Source organism: Podarcis erhardii (genome assembly GCF_964252035.2).
Source record: "Podarcis erhardii genome assembly, chromosome: 6".
In the NCBI taxonomy this organism is placed as follows: domain Eukaryota; kingdom Metazoa; phylum Chordata; class Lepidosauria; order Squamata; family Lacertidae; genus Podarcis; species Podarcis erhardii.
The window spans coordinates 38,244,786-38,272,176 of NC_138510.1; the positions used below are offsets into that span (position 1 = coordinate 38,244,786).

At 41.6% G+C, this 27,391-nt stretch overlaps 2 protein-coding genes across 2 annotated transcripts in view; one reads left to right on the forward strand and one right to left on the reverse strand.

Annotated features, from left to right (window-relative positions):
- On the reverse strand, positions 1-27,233 carry GUCA1B (guanylate cyclase activator 1B). The gene is made up of 5 exons (XM_081865065.1): positions 27,160-27,233; positions 16,872-17,325; positions 9,343-9,492; positions 3,380-3,494; positions 1-2,328 (listed from the first exon to the last, which is right to left on the reverse strand). Exons 2-5 carry the CDS (start codon positions 17,073-17,075, stop codon positions 2,207-2,209), a joined length of 591 nt encoding a protein of 196 aa, XP_081721191.1. The 5' UTR covers positions 17,076-17,325; positions 27,160-27,233; the 3' UTR covers positions 1-2,206.
- The window catches only part of IRF6 (interferon regulatory factor 6), a 28,221-nt gene continuing 24,454 nt past the window's right edge, over positions 23,625-27,391 (forward strand). Inside the window, exon 1 of the mRNA XM_081864977.1 lies at positions 23,625-23,772. The gene's annotated coding sequence lies outside the window, so the exon portion shown is untranslated. The remainder of the gene's footprint in view (positions 23,773-27,391) is intronic.

Here is a 27,391-nt window from a genome sequence, read left to right on the forward strand (position 1 = left end):
GATTTTGTCTTATGAGTCTGAAGAATAAGAAAATGGCAAATAAAATACATTCAAGGTAAGGTGAGAAAATTATTATTCAGCTGGTTTAGTTTAGCATTTGGGTCTTCTTATTGTATTACACAATTCTACCAGAATATGATATCTCTGATAGATGTAACAGACCCTTCCCATAATTACATATCTATGAATATTCAAAAATATTGCCTATATGACTTTATTTCTGGTGTTTCCACATGCTTTACAAATTGAATGTGCAGCCAAAGAGTTATGTGAAAATGAAGATATTGAGTGATCACGAGAATGATCAGTCTGTTGTGTGCTTTGGGCCAGACCATTCCATGCTATTGCTATACCGTCCAGCGACTGGGGTCAACACCACCAGGCCATTGCTAAGGGCCTGAGCCCTCACTAAGGAAGCACCACCAAATTCTGATTTGGCCACTGAGGCCTGGTGGTCCTCTCAGCGTGGGCTCCCACATGACTGTGGGTGGCTCCTTTCATTTTAACCCCCTCCCCCAGTGTCTCTGGAGCTCCAATATAGCATCGCTTGCTGGCTGGACCAGCTTTTTCTGTTGCTGGGTCTGCAGGTTATCAAGGCAAGAGGGGCACCTGTGCAGTGCCAAGTGCCCCACTAAACCTGGCACTGATCCTGGCTTGTAGTCTCTGGAAAGCTTGAATGTAATGCAGGCCACTCAAACAAATGAGTTCTTCTGTATTTGAAGGGTTTTAATAAATATAATACAATGTCACCTATTTGCTAATGAGCACTTATACCTAGTATTCACAGTGTGCAACGGGCTCAGCAAATGGAGCCTCACCTTATTTATTCACTAATTCATCTGCAAACTTTTAGTGCAAATGTGACAAATCTGCACTGCTCATTTCACAATTAGCATCATTTCTCACCAGAACATGCTGCCCTGTCACCATCCTCATATTCAGGCCTGGGCAGACATCATGATCCAGTACTCCAAACCATGGTTTGGAAGTTTGGGAAGGTACCAAGTGTTCTTGCACTTTCTCTTCCCCCTCTCACCTCCATTGATGCACACTGAGCCACTCGATTATCAGGTTTCCACTAACCATAGTTTGTTGTGATGTCCAAAGATGGCAAACTAAGGGTAATACTTGCCTGCAAACTATGCCTTGAGACCATAGGCTTGCAAATCATCGTTTGGAGTTAGTCATGGTTATTGCTAATCACAGTTTGCCCAAGTCAATAATTATGGCAAACCATGGTTAGAAGAAATAAGGAAAGGGAGTGGGAACCGCCACAAGAAAATGCAAGAGAGAGATAGCTACTGCAAGCGCATGATGTTATGTCACGTTTCTGATTTTTCAAACTGTAGTCTGGAGGATCATCTTAACCAGACCAAAGTTTCCTCAATGACACTAAAATGCCTAGAAAAGGGTTCCGAAGAAGGATCTACCATGTAGAGGAATCTGCCCTAAGACAATCAGTGAGTTGACAGAGGGAAATAGACTCAGAACACAATAGGTGTATGATGCTACAAGTTCAGTATTCATAATATTCTGCACTTGGTCTAGTAAGAGCCTGTCCTCCCTGCAGTCTCATTGCATATAGTAAATAGGTTATTTTCCTGTTTCCAATTCCATATATGCTTGGCTGTGCATTTGCAATGTTACAAAAAGTTGGAACATCTCACTTGCGATTAAACAGCCTCCAAATGGTTTAGGTTAGCAGCAGAATATTAACATCAAGTAAAACCCTTGGAACACACAAACTCAGAATCAGAACAGACTAACCAGCCATCTTCTCAAACTCTGTTACCAAAGAACTTCCTCTCTTCCAGCAAGTTCATCTCTTTCTCCTCAGACATAAAATAGCAGACATACACCTACAAAGAAAGCATTGTGACTCACTAATCAGTCCCTTTGTGCATCTGAGCATCAAATGACACTCGGTGTTCACTTTTGAGACTCTTCTAGGGCAGTCCCTTTTGATACCTGGACCAGCAAACAGGACAATATTTATGCATATGGTTATTTCCTAGCATGACTGGCCAGCCATGGCTCACATAGGTTAGTACCCGTGGTACTTTCAATACACGTGCTTCACAGAGTTGCTGGAGAATGCTTTCAGTTAAGCAAATGATTCTAGAATGAAAGGAAGCACTCTCCATTTGGTTACAACTGGAAATGCAACACACTGAACCACCCGCTGCCCCACACCACATCCTTCCGGTCACAGAGATTTCCTCCTCTGCTCAACAATCCATCCTCCTGGGTTCACATCCATTTGTAGCATCTTCATCACCCACTTGTCTTTTCGGGCCCCGTCAATGAATTCATCCAGAGAAAGCTGCCCTAAAGAATCAATGCAATAGAGATGTTTATCAAAGATGAAAGGGAACAAAGGAAGCATGCCCTCAAAGCTCTACCTATTCTGTACATCTGCATGCCAGCACTTGGGTCACTGCACCTCTTTGCCACCATGTGCTATCAAAGACTCTCCTGCCACCTACAACCTGCCATTTTCATTGTGGAGAGAGAAGGGAATGGGTATCCTCATGCTAGTGGGTCCCAAATGGTGCTTCTGCACTTATTCATTGTAGGAAAACAAGTTATCAGAATGTTCCAATATAGTCGCTTCAGATTCTTACCAACCAGGACTATGAGTGTTGAGAGCATTTAAGTCAGCCAGAATCTCCTTAAGAGAGTTTTCACTTTCAGACACATTATTTGCCGAGTTCCCCCCACCCTGCCCTGAGTGCTCCTCAAACATTTTCAAGGGAGTTGTGAAGTGCCTGAGCAAGTCTAAAAGGGGAAAGCCAAGAGTAGGTGCTCAGGTGCAAATCAAACATTCAGATTTGGCTCAGCACCAGCAATGATTGGATATGATGGTCCACAGAAAATCTGAGTAAAGGTTCAAAAATGTAGAACCTTTTATGTAGACCAAGGGTGGGGGGACCTGTGGCACTTTGGATATTGTTGGACTCCCAGCTCCAACAATCAGAAGAAGATCAGTCTCAGCCAGCAGGGTCAAGGGGCAGAGATGATAGGAGTTGTAGTCAAGCCATGTCTGGAGGACTACAAGAGCCCAACCCTGATCTAGGGAATCATAGAATCGTGGAACTGTAGAGTTGGAAGGGACCATGAGGGTCTTCTAGTCCAGCCCCTGGAATGTAGGAATATTTTGCCCAACATGAGACTTGAACACACAATCCTGAGATTAAAAGCCTCATGCTCAACCAAATGAGCCACCCAATGCCCTTACATTTTAAATCAGTTGACTTGGGCTGTACTAAAATGCATACAATGCTCCTTCCCGTGAGTTTTGGTGTAACCATTAATCATTGGAATGGCATAAGTATTACAGATCCAGACACAAATATCACCCAAGGTGAAAATTTCTTACCATCTCCATTCTCATCCACTAACTGAAATATCCTGTCCACAACTTCTTCTGGAGTGAGACGAGGTGCCCCTTGCTCTTCATCAGGCTGGCATACTTGCTTAAGCCTGTAAATAGACTGGAAGACAGAAAAACAGCCATGGTTTTTAAAAACAAACAAACACTTGCTGGTAAGAGAAGACCAGAAAAGAAAGCAACTTAAGTTTCCGAGACAGAGATGCAGAAAAATCTAATGAATATTTTGCTCACATTAGTAATCTGGGGAAATAATCTGTGCGTGTCAGGATCTGAGACATCAGAAAATGGCACAGCAAGAGACAGCATGTCAGATGGGGTGGACATACACCTCCACCTCCTCAATTTCCTTTAGGTAAGTTTTGTTCATGGTCACTGAGTCAGAACCATCTTGAGGATTAGTACGTAAAGTCTCCCTGTCTGCTTTGCTGGGACTTCAGTGCAGTGTACCTTGCTTTCTCCTGTTGGTTGCACAAGGAAACATGCTCCTGGGATGCTCTGAACAGAAAAACAGCTAGAAGGTGCTATTTGTAGCAGGAAGGGAGTGGGCAGCGAGAGAGGTTAAGGATTTACCCCTTCTCTATCCATAGTTGCCCTTCCCAAAATGACTTTTCCAGATTGTGTTTTGGTTTTTTTAACAAGACCACTAGGCTATTATGAGATGCAATCACATGTAATGCATACCATTTGACCCATGCTGGTCTAAATTATGATCTAAACAAAATGCATTGCAATGCTGTTCCTGAGCTCCTTTATTCAGTGCACTGGGGAGGAAACAAACCAAAGGCTTGCTTGCCATTATGTGCAAACCAATGCTCATGATTTGTTTTTCTCCCAAACAGCTACTTTGGAAAGTTATGGTTTGTTTTGGGCTTACCATCATGGTTTGTTAAGAGAGAAATGAACTATGAGTGCTGGTTCACACACAACAGCAAGCCAGCCTCTGTTTCTCTTCTTTCCCAGACGCAAAAGAAAGGAGCAGAGAGGAGAAGCATGCTGCTCATTCACATTAAACCACAACTTAATTTAAACAGTACAGTACTTTAATGTGGTGTGCAGATTGGTCTTTGAAAACATGACAAGCTGATGGAGCTGTTGTGTGATTAAGGACTAAGCTCAATGGCCTTTGATCACTTCCAACTCTGTAATCACCCATCCTCCTCTAAACCGCATATTCTCTTTTTGAACACTACTTTTTCTTAGTCCTGTGCTTAGGATAGCAGTTCCATTCAAATGTAAGTGAAAATATAACTTCTGTATAAAATAGAAATCGAATGTGTCATATGACAAAGAGGTTGATAAAGATAGTGAGGAGCTTGGGGAACAAGACCTAAGAGGAAAGGTTGAAGGGGTTAGGTATGTTTAGCCCATGAAAGAGATGATTAAGAGGCTTTATTTATGATGATCGTCATCAAATATTTGAAGGGCTATTGCACAGGTGATAGAGCAAATTTGTACTCTCTTGCTCCAGAGAGTACAAGTAGGTTCAAATTTAAATAAGTTATTTAGACTAAACATCATATGTTGTTCAAAAGTGGGACAAACTGCCTTAGAAAGTGCTGGGCTCTTCTTTGTTAGTGGTTTTTAAAGCCAAGGTTGGGTGGCCACTTATCAGGGGAGCTGGAGTAGTGGTTTTCCTGCCTTGGCAGGTGTTGGGAATACATTTGAAGTTCCTTCAAACTTCATGATTCTACATTCTGATGGATTTGTGGGATTATTTGTGTGGGTTTTTTTTTTTTTGCAGTTTTGGGGATTCTGAGTCATGGCCTCTCTTTCCCCTTTAGGCTTAAGAATTAGAATTCTCTTCTCCCCTCCTTGATTTTCTTTACATCTTTCAACAAGGGCCAGGCATCTCACCAGACTGTGGATTAGCCAGGGCATGACCCAGCTATGGCCAATTCTCTGCGGACCTTAAAACTGGGACTGTGAATCTGCCTAAAGCAGACCTCTTTGTTGGCACAGGTCATTGGCTGCTTATCTTCCTGATGCTTATGACTCACCAAAGGAATTATGGCTTTGTTTTACTTGAAGCAATTAACTACTGCATGCAGTTGGTCTTGGATACAGGAAAGAAAGAATGGCTAGTGTGATAAGTGCAATGGCTTAGTCCTGATTTCTCTCTCTATAATCCTTATTCTTACGTAATGCTAGCTGAAACAAGAATTTTTTCCAATAAATTTCCAATCACTCCTTTACACTGTTTGCTCTTTGTTATGTACAGCATGCCGTGTGTGTAAAAAGAGCTCCTCAGATCACATAGCATTGTTTTTCTTTTCTGGTATATATTACCAAAAAACAAAAAACAAAAAACAAGCTAGCTGCATTTTCTCCATTTGGATTGACACTGTTCTAATCTCCAGGGACCTTTACTTGTCCATTGTGAACATGAGAGTGCTGGATCACTTAAATGTACAAATTACTATTGGAATGGCATCTAAAAGTTGAAGAAGTCAAATCAGTAATGATACATTGGGCGAAAGATATAGGACATAATATACCAATAGATGATTGGGGGAGGTTATGGAGAGAGGGAATACATTTTACTGCCTGCAGCACATTAAAAGAAAATATAATGAAAATGATGTATAGATGGTACGTAACACCAGTGAAACTAGCTAAAATGTATAAAACGAATAATGTTGGAAATGTAAAGAAAAAGAGGGCACATTTTACCACATGTGGTGGGAATGCAAAAAAGGGAAGACTTCTGGGAAATGATCTATAATGAAAGCAAAAAAATGTTGAAATATACAATTCCAAAAAAACCAGAAGCTCTTTTACTGGGTATGGTAGGTACAGAAATTCATAAAAATGATAAAAAAACTGTTTTTATATGTGACCACTGCAGCAAGAATACTATTAGCCCAAAGATGGAAGCAAGAAGAAATGCCAACAAAAGAAGAGTGGCAAATAAAATTGATGTACTACGTCGAGCTGGCAAGACTTACAGGGAAAATTCGAAAGCAGCGGGGGCGGACTTTCCTAAAGGACTGGAAAAAATTTATATTGTATTTGAAAGACAACTGTAACTACTTGACATCGCTTGTAGGATTGCAAGAAGTTTTGTAAGGAGGACTATTCAAATTATTGTGAGAAGTATTAAGATTAGTGATGTAAGATTGAATTTAAAACAATAAGCATAGTAATAAAATGCACAATTAGAAAGGAATTCAGAAAACCATCAGAAGGGGTTGATGGAAGCCCTAGGCTATGATAGCTGAGGATTTGTTATGTAGTTGGAGATGTTGTGTTGAAAAATTGTGTGAAACTTAATAAAAATTATATTGAGAGAGAGAGAGAGAGAGAGAGAGAGAGAGAGTGTGCTGGATCAGGCCAATGGCCCATCTAGTCCAGCATCCTGTTCTCACCGTAGTCAACCAGATGCCTATGGGAAGCCCACAAGCAGGATCTGAGCACAACAGCACTCTTCCCACTTGTGAATGGAAACCCATTACCATCTCCTTCAGACTGTCTGGAATCCACTGCTATCTCTCAAGACTGTGTTGCCACCTTGTTCAAATAAAGTGGTACCTTGGTTTGCAACCGCTTTGGATTACAACCGTTTTGGATCACAACCACGTCAAACCTGGAAGTGTGTATCCCTTTTTTTGGATTACTACCCTTTTTTTATTACAACTAATTTTGGGGGGGAGGCCCCATTGGCAAAAGCGCGCCTTGGGTTACAACCTGTTTTGGTTTATAATTGGACCTCTGGAACAGATTATGGTTGTAAACCAAGGTACCACTGTACTTTCATCATGATCAGAAGCATTACAGGAAGGCCACTGCATCACCCCCGACTTGTCAGTCTTTGATAATTTAGAAGAAGCTGGATCCTTTCCTTGATACTGAAGCCCATTCCTTGTCACTGCTCTTTCTGACCATGCACATAAAATTAAGAAAGCATGTGTGCATATTAACATGATAGACAAAAAAGTTAAGATTTTTAATTTACTGTCAATAACATCAAAACAAATTCCTTCCAGTAGCACCTTAAAGACCAACTAAGTCAGTTCTTGGTATGAGCTTTCGTGTGCATGCACACTTCTTCAGATACACTGAAACAGAAGTTTCCAGACCCTTCTATATAGTGAGAAGGTGGGGAGGGGTATTACTCAGAAGGGTGGTGGGAATGGGTGATTGGCAGATAGCTGTGATGAGCCTGTTGACGACTCTTAACTACTGCAATAGGTCTTACAGGAAAAAGCAAGGGGTGAAAAGGTGAAAAGTGGCTTTGTCATGTATAATGAGATAAGAATCCAAGGTCTTTGTTCAGACCAGGTTTCTCCATGGTTTTGAGTTTGGTGATAAGTTGTAATTCAGCAGCTTCTCTTTCCAGTCTATTTCTGAAATTCCTTTGTAGTAAAACAGCTACTTTGAGATCTTGTATAGAATGTCCTGGGAGATTGAAGTGTTCTCCTACTGGTTTCTCTGTCTGTAACTGTCAATAACATCATTTGGGAAACCTCAGTGAAAGTGAACAGAGCAGAACAAAGGCACCATTTTTTAAAAATCAGATTTCAAAATCCCAGTCCGTTTCCAGGGCCAGTTAAAGTGCCAGTTTTAACCTTAAAGCCCTAAATGGGGTTGTCCAAAAGACCACATTCTCCCATCTGTATCTTCCCAAAAGCTTAACATTTTCATTGGAGGCTTTGCTCCTCCAGTGAGGGCCTTTTCAGTTGTGGCACCCTAGCTCTATAGTCTTTCCAGGGAGCCTTTCTGGCACCATCTTTGTGGCCTTTGGGGCACAAGAGGAAGATCGTTCTGTTCACCCAGGTATTTAAAATAATCTATGTAGTCTGGTCCAGGCTGAAATTCACACCCTGGGTGCTCCTACTGCTTAGTGGTGTGAGGGGGTCATTGCGACATCTGCAGCCCTGATGCTCCCATGATGGGAGGAGGCAGGCAAATTGCTTTGGGTGATTGTATGATGGCTTTCCTTGGGAGTCCTCCAGGCAGCTGCTGCTGTCGCCCCTGATCTCTAAGCTTCCCTCCACCTCTGCTCCAAAGATAGGCCTGTGAAGAGGATACCCCCAGCCTTAGTGGTCCAATGGAGAATAGCCAAAAGTGACCATGAGGCCATCATCTTACCTTGGGAGGCAGCAGTGGGCACTTAGTTCCCAGGCAGGCCTTGCACACAGCAAGCACAAGAAAGGCCAAAGCAGCGCTTATCTGCCCAGCCTCCCAACAGCAAGGGCTGGTGGACTGGCTGGCTGGGCTCCCTTGCCTGCTTGCTTGTTTACTCCGAGGCCACCTCAGCTTCTGGTAACCAGCACCCCCTGGTCAGCCCGAGAGGCACCATTCGCTTGCAGAACTTGTAGCCAGGGCTGCTGCAACAAACAGCTGTGCAAGCCTTTGGGAGGCAGAGACATGAGAGGGGATCAAAGGAGGGAGGGAAAGAAAGAGGGGCAGAGGCCAGTGTTGCCCGCGACACCACTGACCATCCTTCAAGGCACCCCAGGGTGCCACAGCACACTGGTTGAAAACCACTGCTGTAGGCAAAGACTGGCAGAATCAGGATACCCCCCCTCCCAGTTAAATGGGCTTTGGATTATGGTGCCCATTTTTCAATCTGTGTTTTAACTTTGAGAGTATTTCTTTATATGTACCTTTTGTTTTTATGATTTCATGCCCTAGGTTGCATTTAAATTATTTTGTTTTATGTATTGTAAAAAAAAAAAAAAACTTATACAAATGCTACAAATAAATGAAACAATTCAAGAGGGAAGGTGAGCGATCAACATCATAGGTCTCACACTCACAGCAGCAGATCTAGTGTCATGACAGTGCCGGACACTAGGTTTCACATATCTCTATGGATGGCTGAAATGTCCCATTTTTGAGAAACCCTGCAGCAGTTCTTCAAGCAGGACTGGGTTTATAGAAGCCTCCAAACTCAAGTTATGAAATCAGACAGAGTGTCTGGCAGCAAATACTAAATTCCTACTCACCTCAACTATTTCTAAGAGCTCAGGTTTGTCTATGCAGCCGTTGCCATCCTTATCATATATTTTGAACGTCCACCTCAGTTTGTGTTCCAACTTCCCTCGTAAAACAAGATTCAGAGCAGCCACATATTCTAGGAAATCAATGGTGTTGTCCTGTGGATTAAAAAACATGGAGGGGTTAATTTGGAAAGAGTGAAGCAAAATGTAGAGTGAACTTGTCAAAAAGATCTTAAACTAATGGAAATGGAGTTAGAATGATGGCTGCATGCCATAATTTCAATTCCCTGATGAAATCTAAACGTAGTCATTATGATATTTACTCATGTGCTATCTACTTTTGTTTTCTCCTATAACCTTTGGCTGACGTAATTACTCAATGTAATCTTAAAATCTCTTAGATTATCATTACCAACCAGTTGTGCCTTACATCAGGTTTCTATATTTCCAAAAGGAATCCATTCTTCACTTAGTGCTTTGTCCCAGGAAGCATTTGTGCACCTTGAATCTTAATCGCAAGAAGTCTTTGTGGTAAAGTCCTTCCTGAGGCCAGATCCCATCTCCATTTCTGGAGGCAGCAGCTGCCCAACATTTTGTAGCAAAAATACAGCTTATGTTATCAAGCGCACTACGTTGTACAGATTCCTGTTATCAAATGAAGTTATCAAGTACACTTCTTCATGCTTGGTACCATGTGTCTGCATGCACACACGTTTATCCACACACCAGGTCTTATTATTGTGTCTAGCATATGTTATCTTCTGACTTGTTTTCAGTCTTAGGATAGAGGGAGAAAGCTGGAACCCTTCACTATTTTAAATGCAGGCTGTAGCAGTAGGCTTTATTTGGATTATTTGTAAAGGTCTCCGAGAGAGAGCTTATGTGGTCACCACCCCTGATGTAACGTAAAAGATCATTCACATTTGAATCAGGGTGTCTTCTCACTTTTTGTGTGTGTGCTATATTCCAAATGATCAGCATGGCTACAAATACCGGTACTTTGTCAGCTATTTATAAATATTGCCTTCCTACTGTGTTTCCTACCGAGAAGAGAAGACTCCCTGGAAAACCCCTGGTGTTGGGAAAGATTGAGGGCACAAGGAGCAGGGGATGACAGAGGACGAGATGGTTGGACAGTGTTCTCGAAGCTACCAGCATGAGTTTGACCAAACTGCGGGAGACAGTGGAAGACAGGAGTGCCTGGCGTGCTCTGGTCCATGGGGTCACGAAGAGTTGGACACAACTAAACCACTAAACAACAACACTGTGTTTCACTCTCACAAGCTTCATTCTTGCCTAATGGTTTTTTTGTTTTTTGTTAAAGACTATATAGTGTTTGAAAACTTACTTTAAAGGGGGGGAACCTTTGGAATTGAAAGAGTAGTTTCTACTCTTCCCAGTGATCCTGTGATACAACCTAATTCATGATAATCTAGTCTAAAGAGTTCCTTGGGTGTGGCAGTAACCCTGCAGTGGGTGATCCAATGTCTAAGTATTTAAGTTTTAGATTCTAACAAGGATAATTTGAAGATCTTTTAAAATTGATTCTTATCACAAAACTCAGCTAATAAAAAGTGACTTTAATTACATTTGAATTTTGAAAATAGTTGAAGATTAGACCTTTAATCACAGAACACAGCAGACACTAGTGGTTTCTGTGGAAGTGTGCAATGATTCCAAATGGTGCAATCATCTTTTGTATATTTGAAACAACAGACGTGGACTTGGGCTATGTGCAAACTATACCTTAAAAGCACATTTGAGCACATTCTTTCCATTTAAAGAATTCTGGGCACTACAGTTTTCTCTCACAGAGTGAAAATTCCTAGCAACCCTTCACAAACTACGATGCTCAGATTTCTTTGAGCGAGGGTGCTTTAGATGTGCTTTGGATGTGCTTTAAAAGTATAGTGTGTGGTACACAACCTTAGCATTTCTATACCATATTATCACTGGCATTCTGTTCTCCTTGCTCCTGTGTGGCCGTGCTGAGGTCATGTTTCCATTGTTTATCTAATCCTATATGAAGCGTATAATCCCTGCTTACTCTTTTGACTTTCTTTTCCTTACTTGGCATATCTTCTTGACTTTTGACCCTGCACTATTGACACCTAGTTTCCTTGATCTATATAAACCTGATTTGACTTCACTATCTTGATCCTCTTCTGGTGCTGATACACAACTTTGCTTCCCATGTCTGACTTTCTGGCTCCTATTTTGATGTCAGTTTCCACATCCCTCTCCCTACACAGAGTACCAAACACCTGACACCATATTCTATATTGACAAGCACATGAACTGCCTGCATGGATTAGTTGACCTGAATGGCTACATGAATGGAGAGTTATTCTCAAGAATCTTCTCCACCAAAGGTTCCATTCAGACAGAAACTGAACTGGTTAATTCAGATGGCAACTGTGTCATACATGCCGAGTGTCCCAGAAAAAAGGGGCACCCTATTTTTTAAAGCAAGACTGTGGCGGCCATTTTGAGTGCTGCTCTCTCTTGCACTCTCGCCCTGAAAAAGCACTTTTTTCAGGGCAGGATTGCGAAGCATGTCACGTGACTCACCTGGGAGCATGTCGCAGAAGACGCGTGTCCTGGTTTTTGAAATGAAAAAGTTGGATGGCGTGCTGTGTTTTAGAAACACTTCGTACCATTATTTGTTTGTATTAACATGTTAGATAGAAATCACCGATTGCATATGCTATATTAAAAATCACAGGTTCTGCCATTGGAGGACACTATGTAAATACAGTGGTACCTCTGGTTACGAATTTAATTCATTCCGGAGGTCCATTCTTAAGCTGAAATCGTTCTTATCCTGAGGCGCGCTTTCTTTAATGGGGACTCCCACAGCGCACGTGCCTCTGGCGCGTGATTTCCGTCCGCATCCTGGGGCAAAGTTTGCAACCAGAAGCAGCTACTTCTAGGTTAGTGGAGCTTGTAACCTGAAGTGTTCGTAACCAGAGGTACCATTGTACAGAATATAGCGCCTTTTTCTTTGGTTTTAAAGGAGCACTGGAAGTTTGAAAACAAATGTATTTTTGCTTATTCTAAATTTTAATTGGCCCTCTGCTTGTCAGCTTCAAATGTAGCCTACATTTTTGTTTGTCTTAATCTGGCTCCTAGCATTGGGAAAATATTGTAGAACGAATGATGAATCAAAATGAATCCATCACCAATGCACTATTATTTTGTCAAGGATATGTTGCAGAATACACCTGTAATAAAACTCCTAAAGGTAGGAGGTGCCTACAATCTCTATGTCTGGCTTTCCTGTTCTTGTCCTGCATACCATTTAACTATACTGAACAGGAACAATGGACAGTAACCTCTTTCTCAAAGCCAGTCTTTGGCATCCTGACTGAAGGAAAGAAGAGAGCAGGATTCATTATTGACAGAATCAGGCTTTGTGAGATAAGGATTAGAATAAGTAGGGTAGACAGTGTAGCTGCTGTAGCACCCTCCATAACTAGTCTTCAGACTGTTTTCGGTTTTAGTTTTTCATTGCATCCACTCAGCTCTCTGTATAGCACAATCTTTATTTAAATTTGTATATGGTCAAATCTGATTGAAGCCAACTTCCCTCAAGAAGAAAAGTTATAGAAGCTTGCTTTTCCAGTTCTTAAGCATTGTAGGAGCTTGCTCTTCCAGTTTTTTAATTGTGAGCCATGCAGTGATAGGTCTGCTATAGTTTCAATTAGCTGGGCTTGATCTTCCTGCCATTAAGATATATGTGAACTGACCTCAGGGCTGAACATATACTTATGCTAGGTAGACCATGATGTCCTGTCAATCATACAATGTTCTCAAAATTGGAGCATACACCTAAGACAGTTGGGATTTTGCCAACCCCCAGAGCTTCCATTTACCGTATTTTTTGCACCATAACACTCACTTTTTTCCTCCTAGAAAGTAAGGGGAAATGTCTGTGCGTGTTATGGAGGGAATGCCTACGGGTGGCGGGGGGGATCTGCTGCAGTCGTGAGCAGAGGATCCATGGTTCCCCTTCCTTCCCTCCTCCGTGGCTCGCTTTGCAACAGCAAAGCGGGAGAAGAGCCGCTGAGTGGGGAGGAGAGAGGGACAGAGAGCCTGCTTCTTTAAAGGAGCAAAGCGGGAGATGAGAGGAGCCGCTTACACGAGTGTAAGCGGCTCCTGTCCGGTTGGTTCCTTTAAAGCAAGCAGGCTCTCTGTCCCTCTCTCCTCCCCACTCAGCTCGCTACATAGCAGCAAAATTTTTCAGCTTGCTAAACTGGGGATGAGCGGGGAGGAGGTAGAAAAGCAGAGCCTGCTTGATTTAAAGGAGCAAAGTGGGAGAGGAGCCTTCTTCTCTTTTACCCCTCTTCTTCATTACTAACCGCATCCTTCTCCATACACCCCACTAACACCCTTAAGTGTCTTTACAAAGCTTAAAGTGATTGCCAGCCCAGTCTAATGGGTAAGGCTTAAGCTAGAGGGGTGCAAGCAATAAATTCCTCTGCAGTCCCCAAAGTGCATTTCATCATATTTCTTCAGATAGAATACACTGCTTTCATTGCTGTCAGCTTTAAGCAGTGCACCTCTGTGCTCTCCTTGATTCCTATGGGAATTTTTCTGCCTCTGTTCCCCAAGCCAATGGCTCACGTCCGGCCCAGAGGCACTTAATACAAAAGACTGTATGAAAATTCTTGCACGGCAAGCCAGTTCGAGCTGATACCAACACTGAAACAATCAGGTCAAATTCTACTACTCTTAAGAGTGGAGCACTTTTTCATAAGATCAGGCCATGCAAAAGCCTATACTCCCATTCATCTCTCTTTCTTGGGGTCTGTTCACTTTTTATATTTCAGGCACAAACCTCAAGCTGGTATGAAGGATGGCATCTAACAATGCAGCTCTACTGGCACAACAGATTTCTATGTGCACACAGAACTTGTGCTCGGGGGTCACTTGAGAATTTGTTTGACTACTGTGAGAACAGGATTCTAGACTAGATAGGCCATTGGCCTGATCCAGCAGGCTCTTCTTATTCTCTTAACTTCTTCTTCCTCTCCTCCAGCCCTTGTGCACCCTCGAAATCAGCTCTGGAGAACTGGGGGCACTAAGGAGCAACTCCTGCAGCCAAGCTGGTGCCAAACGTATTGCTCTGCTTTCCTTTGGAACACATCAGCAAGGCCAAGAGGTGGGAGTCTTGTTGTCTGGACAGCTCGGGACCTCCACACACACTGCCGAGGCTTGTGCCTCAGGGAGGTCACTTTGGTGCTGCTAATATAGCAAAAACAACGCAGGAGGCAGCAGTTATGAGTTATCAGTCTCTGCAGCCACAGCAGGTGCTGTGATTCTCCAGTGGTTTGACTTCAACTTGGAGGCACACTCCATTGTTTCCTGAGATGGGTGGATGCCAACAAGAACAATCTGCGCTATCCAACTGCATATGCATCTTTCTTTCCCCTCTGCTCTTACCCTTGCTGTGAATTAGTTAAAGCTTGCATTCAGTATATGCAGTTGTGCAATGTCAATGTCAAACTAAAAAACACCCAACATACAAAATGCAAATTCTAGAATATTCTTCCTAAGGACATTTACCTCTCAACTGTGTTATCCATTTGTAGCCTGTTGCCCTGAATTGGTGCTTTCCTGCTGGAAATTTCCCTTGCCATCAAAGCACATGATAATTATGTGTTGGAAGTAACAGGAGTTGGGTGGGATCTCCCACTAAGTTTTACTCAGCGAGTAGACCCATTAAAATTAATGAACATGGCTAAGTTAGACCTATTAATTTCAGCAAGTCTACCCTGAGTAGAACTTAGTTGATGACTACACCTCATTTTTAATTAATTGAGCCGGTTTTGTGATTAGTTTAATTCACTCCCACACTGCAACTCAGCCCATCTAAGTTGAAACTTCTCAGAACGTGTTGAGTCACAACTTGGATACAAGCTGCATCTTTCATATGTCCAGTTCAACACAATGCACTCCTTCTATGTCTATATAGTGGTACCTTGGTTTAAGAACAGCTTAGTTTACGAACAACTTGGATTAAGAACGCTGCAAACCTGGAAGTAGGTGTTTTGGTTTGTGAACTTTGCCTTGGAAGCAGAACATGTTCCGCTTCCTGTTGAGTGTGTTCCATTTGTAAATTGAGTTCCCCGCTGCTATGGGAAAGCACGCCTTGGTTTAAGAATGCTTTGGTTTTAAGAATGGATTTCCAGAACAGATTAAGTTTGTAAACCAAGGTACCACTGTATAGTGCTTCTCTTCTTGGAACAGGGAAAATGAAGTTAAACTGATATGAATTACCATGACATTTACAAGAAGTGTGTAAGATAGGTATGGAGGTTGGCTAAAAAATATCTTCAATATTTGACCTGCACTTGAACAATAATAAAAATGTGGCATTCCAATGTTATTTACAGGAAATTCAACAACAAAATGGTGTTCTGGCTACTGATTCTTTGTTAGTTACAAAGCGTCTTGTCCTAGTGGTGCAGCAATAAAACCATTAGCATATCTGCAAAGCTAAGCATGGTCCAGTATGATTTCAAATTGGATAGTGGGGGGGGGGGTGCTGCGTATTGATATTCCTGCATTGCAGTGGGTTGGACTAGATTTTATAATCTAAGGCCCCTAAGTCAGCAGAGTACCTTCCTCTCACTGACGTTTAGAACATAGTCAAGTGACATCTTATGTAACAATAGTCAGTGTGACCTTGCAGTGACTGCTATAAATCAGTGCACCAAAACCACTCTCCCTCCACTGTGCAGTGACAACAGCCTGTTTCATCAGAAAATCATTTCACTACACAGATAAATGATTATCATAAAAATATTAAAGTTATATTAATGGCTACAACTGAGAGAACCCCTTTAAATGTGTCCAGCTTTGTTTTTCTGAAGGTTGTTCACTGTGTATCGTCTTGAATCTGAAGTACATTTCATAAGTCTTTAGACAAGAATGTAAAATGTAGGTTCCTAGAATTTGACAGATAAATCTACGGTTCAAAGAACCCAATTTTGGGGTGGGGTTGGGCTGGAGGGAATATTGAACAAAATTAAATTTTATTAGTTGACTCTCTGTGAAGTTCTGGAAATTATTACCCACCTCCTGCAAGTTTGGCACATCGGTAACTCCTTTGAACAAATAACACTTAACAAATAAGGTCTAGTCCAAAGGAAAAATCCACATTTAAGGTGCTTCCAGAGTGTTGCAATTTTGGGGTGGGATGCAATCACATATCAGAAAATTCAGGTTGTGCAATTAAAGTTGATTTGGAGGTCTTGCGCAACATATCCACTTCCTAAAAAGATCCAGAAAGTGACAGGCAAATAAAATGGGGAGTGTGGAGTAACCCATGTGTGGTGCAATGAATGCTCAGTAAATATCCAACATTGTTTAACCTCCCTGAAAACAAATCCAAAAGATGGTTCAATATGTGGGTTGTCTGGAAGCTGCCTCAGAAAAGAATGGAAAGTGACTTTTCTTCTTTCAATATAAATCTAAATTAAATTAAATCAAAAGCTTTTTAAAACAGCAAATGCTGGAATGATGCTTACCCCATTCTTATCAAAAGCTCTGAACATGTTCTCCACGTATTCCGCTGCCTCCTGATTATCCTGTACTCCGAAGAATCGCTTGAATTCATGCATGAAAAGGGTCCCGCTTGGACATTCCACCACAAACTTCTTATACCATTCCTGCAGTTCAGCCACATCAATCTCAACTTGTTCCCCCTCCTCATTTGTTAAGCGTTGTCCCATGTTGTTTCACGAAATGGAAGTGGTGGGATTTTCCCCCTTCTCCTCTTTCAGCTTGGTATTTTCTTTCTTGAATAACTTTAAAAAAAACTTACGATGTGAGTTTTCTTTTTCTTGCTTTGGTAAATATTGCACGATTATGCTGGGCTGCTTCTCCTTATCATTTTTCCTCTTCTTTTTACCCGTCTTCCATGCAGCGGCTACTCAGCCTTCCAGTGTCATTCTCATACAAGCGCAACTGGGAGTGGATCCCCTGAGTTAATCCAGCACAAGATAAGAAAGTATAAGAACATTAGGAGATTCCCCCATACACGTCACAGAGACCTTCAGAGGTTCTCAGGTCAATGTCTCATTTAGAAGTGTTTCCCAAGTCAGGTCACTGGGGTCTCTGATGCCAGTCTAAAGACCTGAAAGCTCCCCTGTTAAGACTATTTATAACACTTTTCTGAATGATTCTGCATTTGGAACATATCAAAGCTATTGCAGCTGTTCTCAGTTGTCGTCACAAATACAGGTGAATGGGGTTGCTTCTCTTAAATCATATGAAACAACAACAAAGAAAAATTAAATGTAAATCACCATTATCTATACGTGGACCCAACATTTCTGTGGATGCAAATTTGGTGTGTATATCCTACTGTCTCTGGCGTATGAATCACGATGTAACTATGTACTTCTGAAAATCAATTGTAAATCCCTCTTCAAGTGTATGTAAGTAAACTAAATAAAAAAAAACAGAAACATTTCGCATTCTTCTTACAAATGAGCATTTTGCTTTGAGCTCCTTAGTAGAACTTCAGGGCTAAAAGTATTATCATACCTGACAGCTCTTTGGATACAGAAATGACTCCCCTTTCCCATAAAATCACCTATATGCCTAAGTGAAACAAATCCTCATCAAAGTAAAATCTGAATGGCTATATTTTATAGCAAACAAAAATCATATTATATTATTATATAAAATATTATAAGTACACATTTACTGTTTTATTTATTCAGTATTTTTCATGTCATCCTTCCTCCAAGGAGTATAGCCTCCATGGCCCTCCTAATTTATTCTGATAACAACCCTGTGAGGGAGGTCAGGCTGAATTGTAATAGCTTGGCTGGCACTGTTTGTTTAGTGGCTGAACAAGGATTCAAACTCAGCTCTCTACAGTCCATGCCCAACACATTTTCCAATACACCATAGTGGCTCTAACAGTTGCTGTAAGGCCTTATCCACACATATCTTTCCTCCACTCTTTCCAGACATAGCCCACAACTTAAAGCTCTGTGTCTCCATTTTGAGGAGCTTTCCCCACAAAAACCTGCTCTCAAAAGCTCATGTGGAACAAACAACAATCCAAGGAAACCTCGAATTGGTGTTTGCTTCGATTCAGCTTTAAAGAGCGGGTTTTCACAGGGAAAGCTTGGGGCAAAAAGAAAAGCATTTGGGCACAGAGCGTTAAAGCCTGGACCTGTGTCTGAAAACAGTAGGGCAAAAGGTAAGTGTGGATAGGCCACAAGTCTGTGCAATTCTCTGACAACCTTATGCGGCATTTTGGATCTATTTGTTTGAGTGAAATACTTCTGCACAGCTTCTGCTCAGTTGTGTCTGCTCTGCTCCCAAATTCCTGAGGGTTTTGTCAAAAAGTTGGGGGCTGCAGGAAGCCACATCATAAAGACAATGATGACCAGGAACATGATTATTATTACTGTTATGAGTTTGTGGGTGGAGTAGGTTGAGATCCTTCTAACCCCTGGATCCAGCAAGCATTAAAATAAATGAGATTCACATATAAAATTGTAGATTTATCAAACACACCTTTTTATCATTCAGTTCATTATTACTGTTACAAAGTGCTTAAAGTGGTCGAGTGCTGTACAGATATTAAAAGAATCCTAATAATATGAACCTTAATACAGAGAAATTTCAGAAATGAAAACAAAAAATGTGCAGTAGAGTATTAGTTCAAAGGAAAGGACCCCTGTTTCTATAAATGACCCTTTAAAAAGAAAGCCATTGTTACTTTGGGTTATCCAAGACTAAATCTATGTTGTTATGTTATCTGGAAACAAATGACCTGTGGCTATAAATGTACTTGATCTCTCCTGATAAGCAGGCAGGATTCCATTCTAAGAGGATTGGTACAGTGTTAATAGGAAACAATAGTCTCTGCTGTAATAATAGTAAGGCACTGATGATTAAAAGGGGTCATCTACAGAGCAGGTCATTTTACATAAAAACAAGCTAATAAAAAACACCCTCTACAATCAATCAATCAATCAATCATATCTACACAAATATCTGGCTAGTTAGATTACATCAGTATCAGGTAGCCGTGTTGGTCTGATGCAGTCAAACTAAGTTTCTTCTTGGTATAAGCTTTCGTGTGCATGTAAGTGGGTATCTTTGTAAGTGGGTATCTGAAGAAGTATGCAGGCACACGAAAGCTTATACCAAGAGCAAACTTAGTTGGTCTCAAAGGTGCTACTGGACAATTTTATTTATTTATTTTAGATATTTCATCAGTATCAGGCATTTGCCTTTATAAATCATGTTAAACACAAACTGGAAACATGGGTGGCACAGATACTTTAAAATAAATAAATACTTAAACCAATTCTGCTCCTCCTGTTTTGTTCACGTCTTTCTCCCTTCTCTACTCCTTCCTCCTTTGGAAGGAAAAGCGGGATAGAAATGTAAGAAGAAATAAATAAAAACCCAGCATATAAAGCTTGCTTGCTCGAGAATGTCCCTGGTGCTATCAGTGGAGAGCCTTCCTGTTCCCCAGTGCTGTGCTTCCTTCTCCCTTTTTAAACTACCTGCTCTGATTCACTTCATAGAGCCAACTCTGCCTTTTAAAGATCTGTGTCTGTGCAAATAATCCAAATGAGATGGGTCACACTCATGCCTTCATGACCCGCTCTCATGCAGATATGACCACAACATTAATACACTAATGTAGTGAAATTTGAATCTTCTCCACTGTTTTACTAGTAGTATAGCATTTGTTTAGTATTTTTATTATCTTTACAAAACGGTGCACTGTAATTATATCAAGACTTTGTAAGTGGATGGGATCAAAAATAGGGAGAGAGTGTACTGAGACCTGTTACTTTCTGCTGTTCTGTTGTCTGTGAAACTGCTGTGTTTTGAAATTTAGCTGCTAAGAATGTGCAACAGGATTCCACATGCCCAGATTCTTATCGCATCACTTTGTTTTGCACCTCTCGGATTCTACTTATTTCTTCCCAGGTAGGCAGAAGAGTGCTGTTGCATTCACTTTGAAAAATAAACCAGAAGGAATGAATTGCGTTTCCTGAATTGGGCAGCTGGTCTTTTTAAATACTTGTGTAGGCATTAGATTGAACATTCTTGCAGTTACTAGTTGGGATCCTTTATCCTGTGAACCTTTTTTCCTCCCTACAGCTTTGTAGAACAGTTTTGGATTATGATAATCCACTGAATTTGTTCCACTGTCATTTCAGTGCAGGAGCTAGATGTAAAAAGAAGTCACCATCAAGACAGATGCACATATAACAAAACAAAAATGGGGGACTGGAATGTAAAATGTTTATCATTTCCTTGTAGTGGAGATTCTCCAATCCCGTGATTCAAGTAGCAGGAACAAAACAAATTCCTTCCAGTAGCACCTTAAAGACCAACTAAGTCAGTTCTTGGTATGAGCTTTCGTGTGCATGCACACTTCTTCAGATACACGGTATCTGTGTATCTGAAGAAGTGTGCATGCACACGAAAGCTCATACCAAGAACTGACTTAGTTGGTCTTTAAGGTGCTACTGGAAGGAATTTGTTTTGTTTTGACTATGGCAGACCAACACGGCTACCTATCTGTATCAAGTAGCAGGAGTAATAGGAGCTGCAGAAGGAGAAGCTGTAGTAGAAGGAAGATTAGCTACAGGGAGTAGTGAGCCTTGTTCTTTAGCTTGCTTACCTTTTTGTGGCAGCCCTACAGAAGATGTTTTTGCTCAGAAAGCTCCTGCTGAGAGGCCTGTCACTGACCTGACTCCAACAGCCCTGCTTCACTGGACTTTTGTTCATTGGTTGCTGCTAGCAGGTTCTTTTGAGAAGCTTAGAAGCTGAGGACACCCCACTCAAGTCATAACTATTTCAAATATCTGAGGAACTATGTGGGAAGCAGCAAGAACGTCAGGGGGTGCATGTAGTACACTGTGCAGAAAGTGGTCTGTGAAGCCATGCAGTGCAGTTCTTCATATGTTTACTCAGAAGTAAATCATATTATTTGCCTTTATTCCCAAAAGAACATATGCCAAGCACCACTGGATCAGACCAGAGGCCCATCTAGCCCAGCCATCTGCTCTTACAGCAGCCAACCAGATGCCCAGGGAAAACCTGCAAGCAGGAAGGACCTGAGGGCAACAGCACTCCCCCATGGGTGGTTTCCAGCACCTGGTATTCAGAGGCACTGCCTCCAAACACTGGAGGTAGTAGATAGCCATCATAGCTAATAGCTATTGATAACCTAATCCTTCCGGAAGGTGTTCTTAAGATTGCAACCCACAGGGCAATCCAACATGTTTAATGAAAAGCAAGCTTCGTTGAGTTCAGTGGGGTTTAGGTTGCTTCCGGATGACCTGTTTATTAAGCAGTCGTTCTGATTTGTTTGCAGGGAGATTAGATGACATCATGTCAAGTAAGTGTTATTCCACACTTTCAAGTGCATTTCTCGATCACTTTCCTTATTGCAAAAAGCACAATTATTTTAGGGATGTGTGTTTGCTATGCAAAAGCTTTAATTGCTCGATCTGAATTTGCCAGTGTGTGACTGAAACCCACCCCAGAATAGCAATGGTCTGGAAGTACCCTTACTCCTATATAAGGATTGCATCCAGAGTCGCTGTGGAAAGACTTCATGTGTCACCTGATGCCATATGTGCTTCTTTTAGTTTCTTTGAAATAGTGCTGTAATTTCCTGATAGAACACTGTTTTATGAAGCCAAGTAAAAGAATTAATCTGTGTGAGAGCCTGATGTTAGTCAATCAAGTAAGGAAGCATGTTAGACAGATGCCACAGGGAGAACTACTTGGGTAACCAAGGTACAAAGGAACAGATTACATTCAATAATATGCTCTGCTAGGTGAGTCATATTATTAACAGTGATGAGAGCAAAGATATTTCCAAGCTGACAGCCTGGGAGGATTCAGCAATACAGATTACTCATTTTCCTTCAGACTGCTTATGGAGCATGTTCCCACATGCCAGCTATATTGAAGCCTGAAGGAAATTCAGAAAGTAGCTGCAGTAAGGACAGAATCATCTGCTTGGGATCTGCACTAACTGGTAGGTTTGCCTTTGCTGGGCAGAAAAACAGGCAAAGGAAGAGGATTCCAGTCTGGATTCCATGCCTGTGGCCTGACAGCATCTAGTGAAGGTTAAGGATGAAATGTTTAACAGTGTCAAAAACGTAAGACCATGTGCCACATATGCTACTTAAACTAGCTGTTTTATTTAGGAATGTCCTACAGCTGAGAAGCATCCTTACCCAGGCTGCCCCTGAAGAAGAAAATTGTATTTCTGAGATGCATTAGAATTCAATAAATGTTGGCTCTTTTGAAAAGCTTTTTCTCCTTTGCCTTCCTTTCATACACAGTGCCTTCCTTCCCTCCCTTTTTCTCCCCTGCAAATTATTGTAACAGGAAAAGAAGGGCATGTTCCTTTCTCAAGTGTGCTTTGATCAATACTGTACCCACCCATTTTGTATACCTTTTCTTCTTTTCCAAATTTTAATCTGAAAAGGAGTTCTTTGAAGGCAGTGGCTGCTATTCAAAACAGACAAATTCCTTCCAGTAGCACCTTAAAGACCAACTAAGTCAGTTCTTGGTATGAGCTTTCGTGTGCATGCACACTTCTTCAGATAGGTATCTGAAGAAGTGTGCATGCACACGAAAGCTCATACCAAGAACTGACTTAGTTGGTCTTTAAGGTGCTACTGGAAGGAATTTTTTTGTTTTGACTATGGCAGACCAACACGGCTACCTATCTGTATTCAAAACAGAGTTAGGGAGGCTTAATCCCATTAAATTCAAGTATGCCGTGTGTGTGTGTGTGTGTGTGTGTGTGTGTGTGTGTTTCTCTAACGTCGGAATACAATCTTACTTTAAAAACAAACAAGAGTGAAAGCATGGCTACATCTAGAACATTGTATGGCTACAAGCTATAACATGTAGCTTCCTGCAGAAGCTACATACACAATAATGTTATGGTGATGGGCTATATTGTGAACTGCCCTGAGATCTTTTGATGAAGGCTAGTATATTACACACACATGCACATGCACACACACACACACAGTCTAATGATATTGATTCAAGGCTAGCAGAAAATAGCAATGGGGGGGGATCTAGGCTTTAAAATCTTCCAGAAATGCCTCATAACTAATTTTGAGTTTGTGGTTTTGAACCTTGCACAAGCCCGTCTTTCCAAAATTAGCAACACCTTGGAAGCAGACTACTGTCTGTGTGGGTAGAAGCAAAAAAGGAAAATGCTTTCCTTTTTCCTGATTCATTTCCATAGAATTACAGTGTGTTACTTGCTCTCTCGAAACCAAGATTTGTTGAGTCATAGATCCCCACCTTAGTTTAAGGTAATGTGAGTGAAGAATCATATCAAGAACATACTGGAGAAGACTTTGTTGGAGAGAAGAGTATGCTGTCCAGAAATTACAAGCAAAGGTAAGCTGCTTCGTACGAGGGGAAGTGAGAGTAGATGGAGCATTTTGATGCCCTTAATCTTTCAATTGTTTTCTATAAAGGTTCCAGAGGATGGCACTAAGGAATACTGGCATACTGTTTCATTCTGAAATAAGGAAGTTAAGTGTCGTAGGCTTGCAATGCCCAAGTTTTGTTTTGTTTTTGTAAAGAACTACTACAAAAGATAATACCGTTCATTAACTATATTTGAACTGGAATATTTCACTGTAAGGTGCTTCCAAAGCATTTTGTGGGTAGGGAAAATAAAAATAAAATGCAGGGCCAAATTAGGAAGAGAATGAAAGGACAAGAGGAGACCCAAACATTTTGTTCAGTCATATGTGTGCCTGCCTGGACTTCGAGATCTTCTGTGAAGGCCACTAAGTGGCTGTTGTGGCAGGGTCTTCTGAGGGTGGGAGTTGTACTTTTTTCTTTCTTCATTGTCGTGCTTTTTAATGGTTTTAAGTGTTCAAATTCAGTGGTGTTTTAATATGGCAACTTATTTGTTTTTTTTTTAAAAAAATTTACAGTGGTACCTTCAGGTTACAGACGCTTCAGGTTACAGACACTTCAGGTTACAGATTCTGCTAACCCAGAAATAGTACCTCAGGTTAAGAACTTTGCTTCAGGATGAGAACAGAAATCGTGCTCCGGCGGCACGGCAGCAGCAGGAGGCCCCATTAGCTAAAGTGGTGCTTCAGGTTAAGAACAGTTTCAGGTTAAGAATGGACCTCCGGAACGAATTAAGTACGTAACCAGAGGTACCACTGTATATTGATTGGTATGTTTCCAGTTGTATCTGTTTCAGTTCAAGTTTTGAGCCTCCTTGAGTCCTCTACTGGGAGGAAGGTGGGATATAAATAAAATAAGGATAAATAAGAACATAAGAAGAGCCTGCTGGATCTGGCCAGTGGCTCATCTAGTCCAGCATCCTGTTCTGACAGTGACCAACCATATGCCTGTGGAAAACACTCAAACAGGACCCAAGCATAAGAGCACTCTCCCCTCCTGTGATTTCCAGCAATTGGTATTAAGAAACATACTGCCTCCAACTATGGAGGCAGATCATGGCCATTAAGCCCAGAACCTTGTATTTAAACACATCTGTAAGACTCTTTTGTGACATGTTCAGATTATAGTATGCTGCATGCAAAGAGTAAAAATGAACAAAACGTTTCTCCGAAAAGGTGACAGTAAAAATGGCAGAAATGAAAAGGTTGCTGCTTGAAAAAGTAATGTGAGAGGGTGTATAGTAAAAATATAAAGCAAGTATTTAATTTATTACAAACTCTTCTTACCATATTCTTCAGTCTGAACACCTTCAGAATGGCTTGCATCAATTTCAAACAGCGAGAGATAGCCAACTAAGCCATAGTCATAGCCCACCCACTGAAATCAATTGACTCAAGTTACGCAACTCCACTGATTACAGTGAGTCTGCTCTGCGAATGACTAACATTGGGTATCATGCAGTAACAATAAACCATGTAGTGTATCATGTGGCTCTCTGATCTACTGATGGTGCTGAAACCAAAAGAAATAATTTAGTTTACTGCTTTGTGGATCAATGCTATCTGGCATTCGCCCAACTAAAACGGATGGTGTTTAAAGGAGGCTACTGTGAGTGTGAACAGTTACCGGTAGCCGCTAACATATCACAACTATGCGTGTAAACACTTCTTCCCTCTCTTTTTTCATATTGCCTGCCATTGACACTTATAGGCTGTGTAAACAGACACTGCCTCCAGTATGTCCCCACTGCTGGTCTGGGAAGCAAGTTTACCCACAATCCATTTTGAACCTGTATCTATCTTGTCATTTCTTATGAAATACTGCATTTTGATGTATTTCCCTCCAAAGCAGCTTCAACCCAAATTGAGAAAAAGAATGATATTGAAGTTGATAATGTGTATACAGCAATGTATCCTCAGAGAGAATTTTATTTGTTTTTTAAAATTTGTTTGCCTCTTTATATTGCCCAAGGAAACCCAAAGCAACTTTGGTATTTTGTTGTATTTGGTTGACTTCATTGTCACAAACAACAAAGGCTTTTGGGGCACCACAAACATTAACCCATTTACAGCACATTCTTATGCGTGACCCACAAAACGAAGTCTCACTATATTCCAGGAGACTTATGTTCAGGCAAGCATGCATTGCATTGCAATCACATTATTGTGGGAGCTATTGCAGGCAAGGGACTACTTCATCAGTTGTATGGAGCGGAGAGAAAATATGTGCACACATATATGTATGCGCTCAAGTCTTGTGCAGGGAAAAACTAATATATTTTTATTATCCTCCTTGTATGTTTGTGGGGGGGGGGAAGCTATTTATTTTTTAAAAAAAATTATAGTCTGCTGTTCATCGCGTACTAATACCAGGGTGGAGTACAACATAAAACTAAGGACACAACACACACACACACCCTCCCCAGGTACATATTCACTTGTTATTGAAATGATAACAGGATCAGCACTTGACATACCAGTCTGGAAACGGAACTCCACAAAGGAGGCCCTACTCCACATCAGCACCTGAATGAGTCTCCCTGAAAGAGAACTAGGATATGGTGGCAGTTTTGTGTGGGGAAGTGGCTAAAAGGAGGGGAAGGGTTCAGCTCTGAGGGCCTTCTGGCAGTTCCCTCACTGTGAGAAGTGAGGTTACAGGGAACCAGGCAGAGGGCCTTCTTGGTAGTGGCACCCACCCTGTGGAACGCCCTCCCATCAGATGTCAAGGAAATAAACAACTATCTGACTTTTAGAAGACATCGGAAGGCAGCCCTGTTTAGGGAAGTTTTTAATGTTTGATGTTTTATCGTATTTTTAATATTCTGCTGTGAGCTGCTGAGAGTGGCTGGGGTATAAATAATAAATTATATTATTATTATTATTCAGCAGCTCCACTCTCCAAGCTTGGTGCTTCTCACAGTTGCTTTTCATTCAAGAACAGGACAAAACCCAACAGCATTGGGAGACAGTTACACATATCTACTGGATGACATCTAATTTGACCCTCACAATTTCAGCAGCAGAATTCCCCTCCAGCGTGGCTGATGGGTGTGTTTCATCGGAGAATTGCTCATCAGCAATTTTATGGGAACCGCTCTTATGATGCCGCGCTTAACTTTCAAGGAAACTGAGAAGTTTTGAGTAATTTAAGTACAGTACGAGTAGCAGCGGCAGCCAGAGTTCTGCAACTCAAATCAAGTTTTAAACCCGCAAGGCAGAGAAGCAAAAGAGACACCTGATATTGGAGAAGGGGAGTGGGGGCGTACTGGTTAAACCAGTTGCACCGACACCAACACTTTCCCATGAAAACGAGAGGGTTTTTTTTTTTTAAAGCTCCAAATACACTACATCCTTTTACCTCTGTTGTGGGAGAGGGGAGAGAGAATGAAGATGGTCAGCTTGTGCTTATGCCGCGGCCCCAGAGAAGAGCACTCTGTCCATGCGCAAGGACCACTTGGTTTACAGTCCTAGGCTAGCTCAGCCACGACGTGCCTCTCCGCAAAGCGGCCCGTTTCTTTGTCCCGCCTCTCCTCGCCCCTTTCGCCTCCTACTCCCTTGCTCCTCGCCCGCGCCCCTTTCGCGCCCTCCTC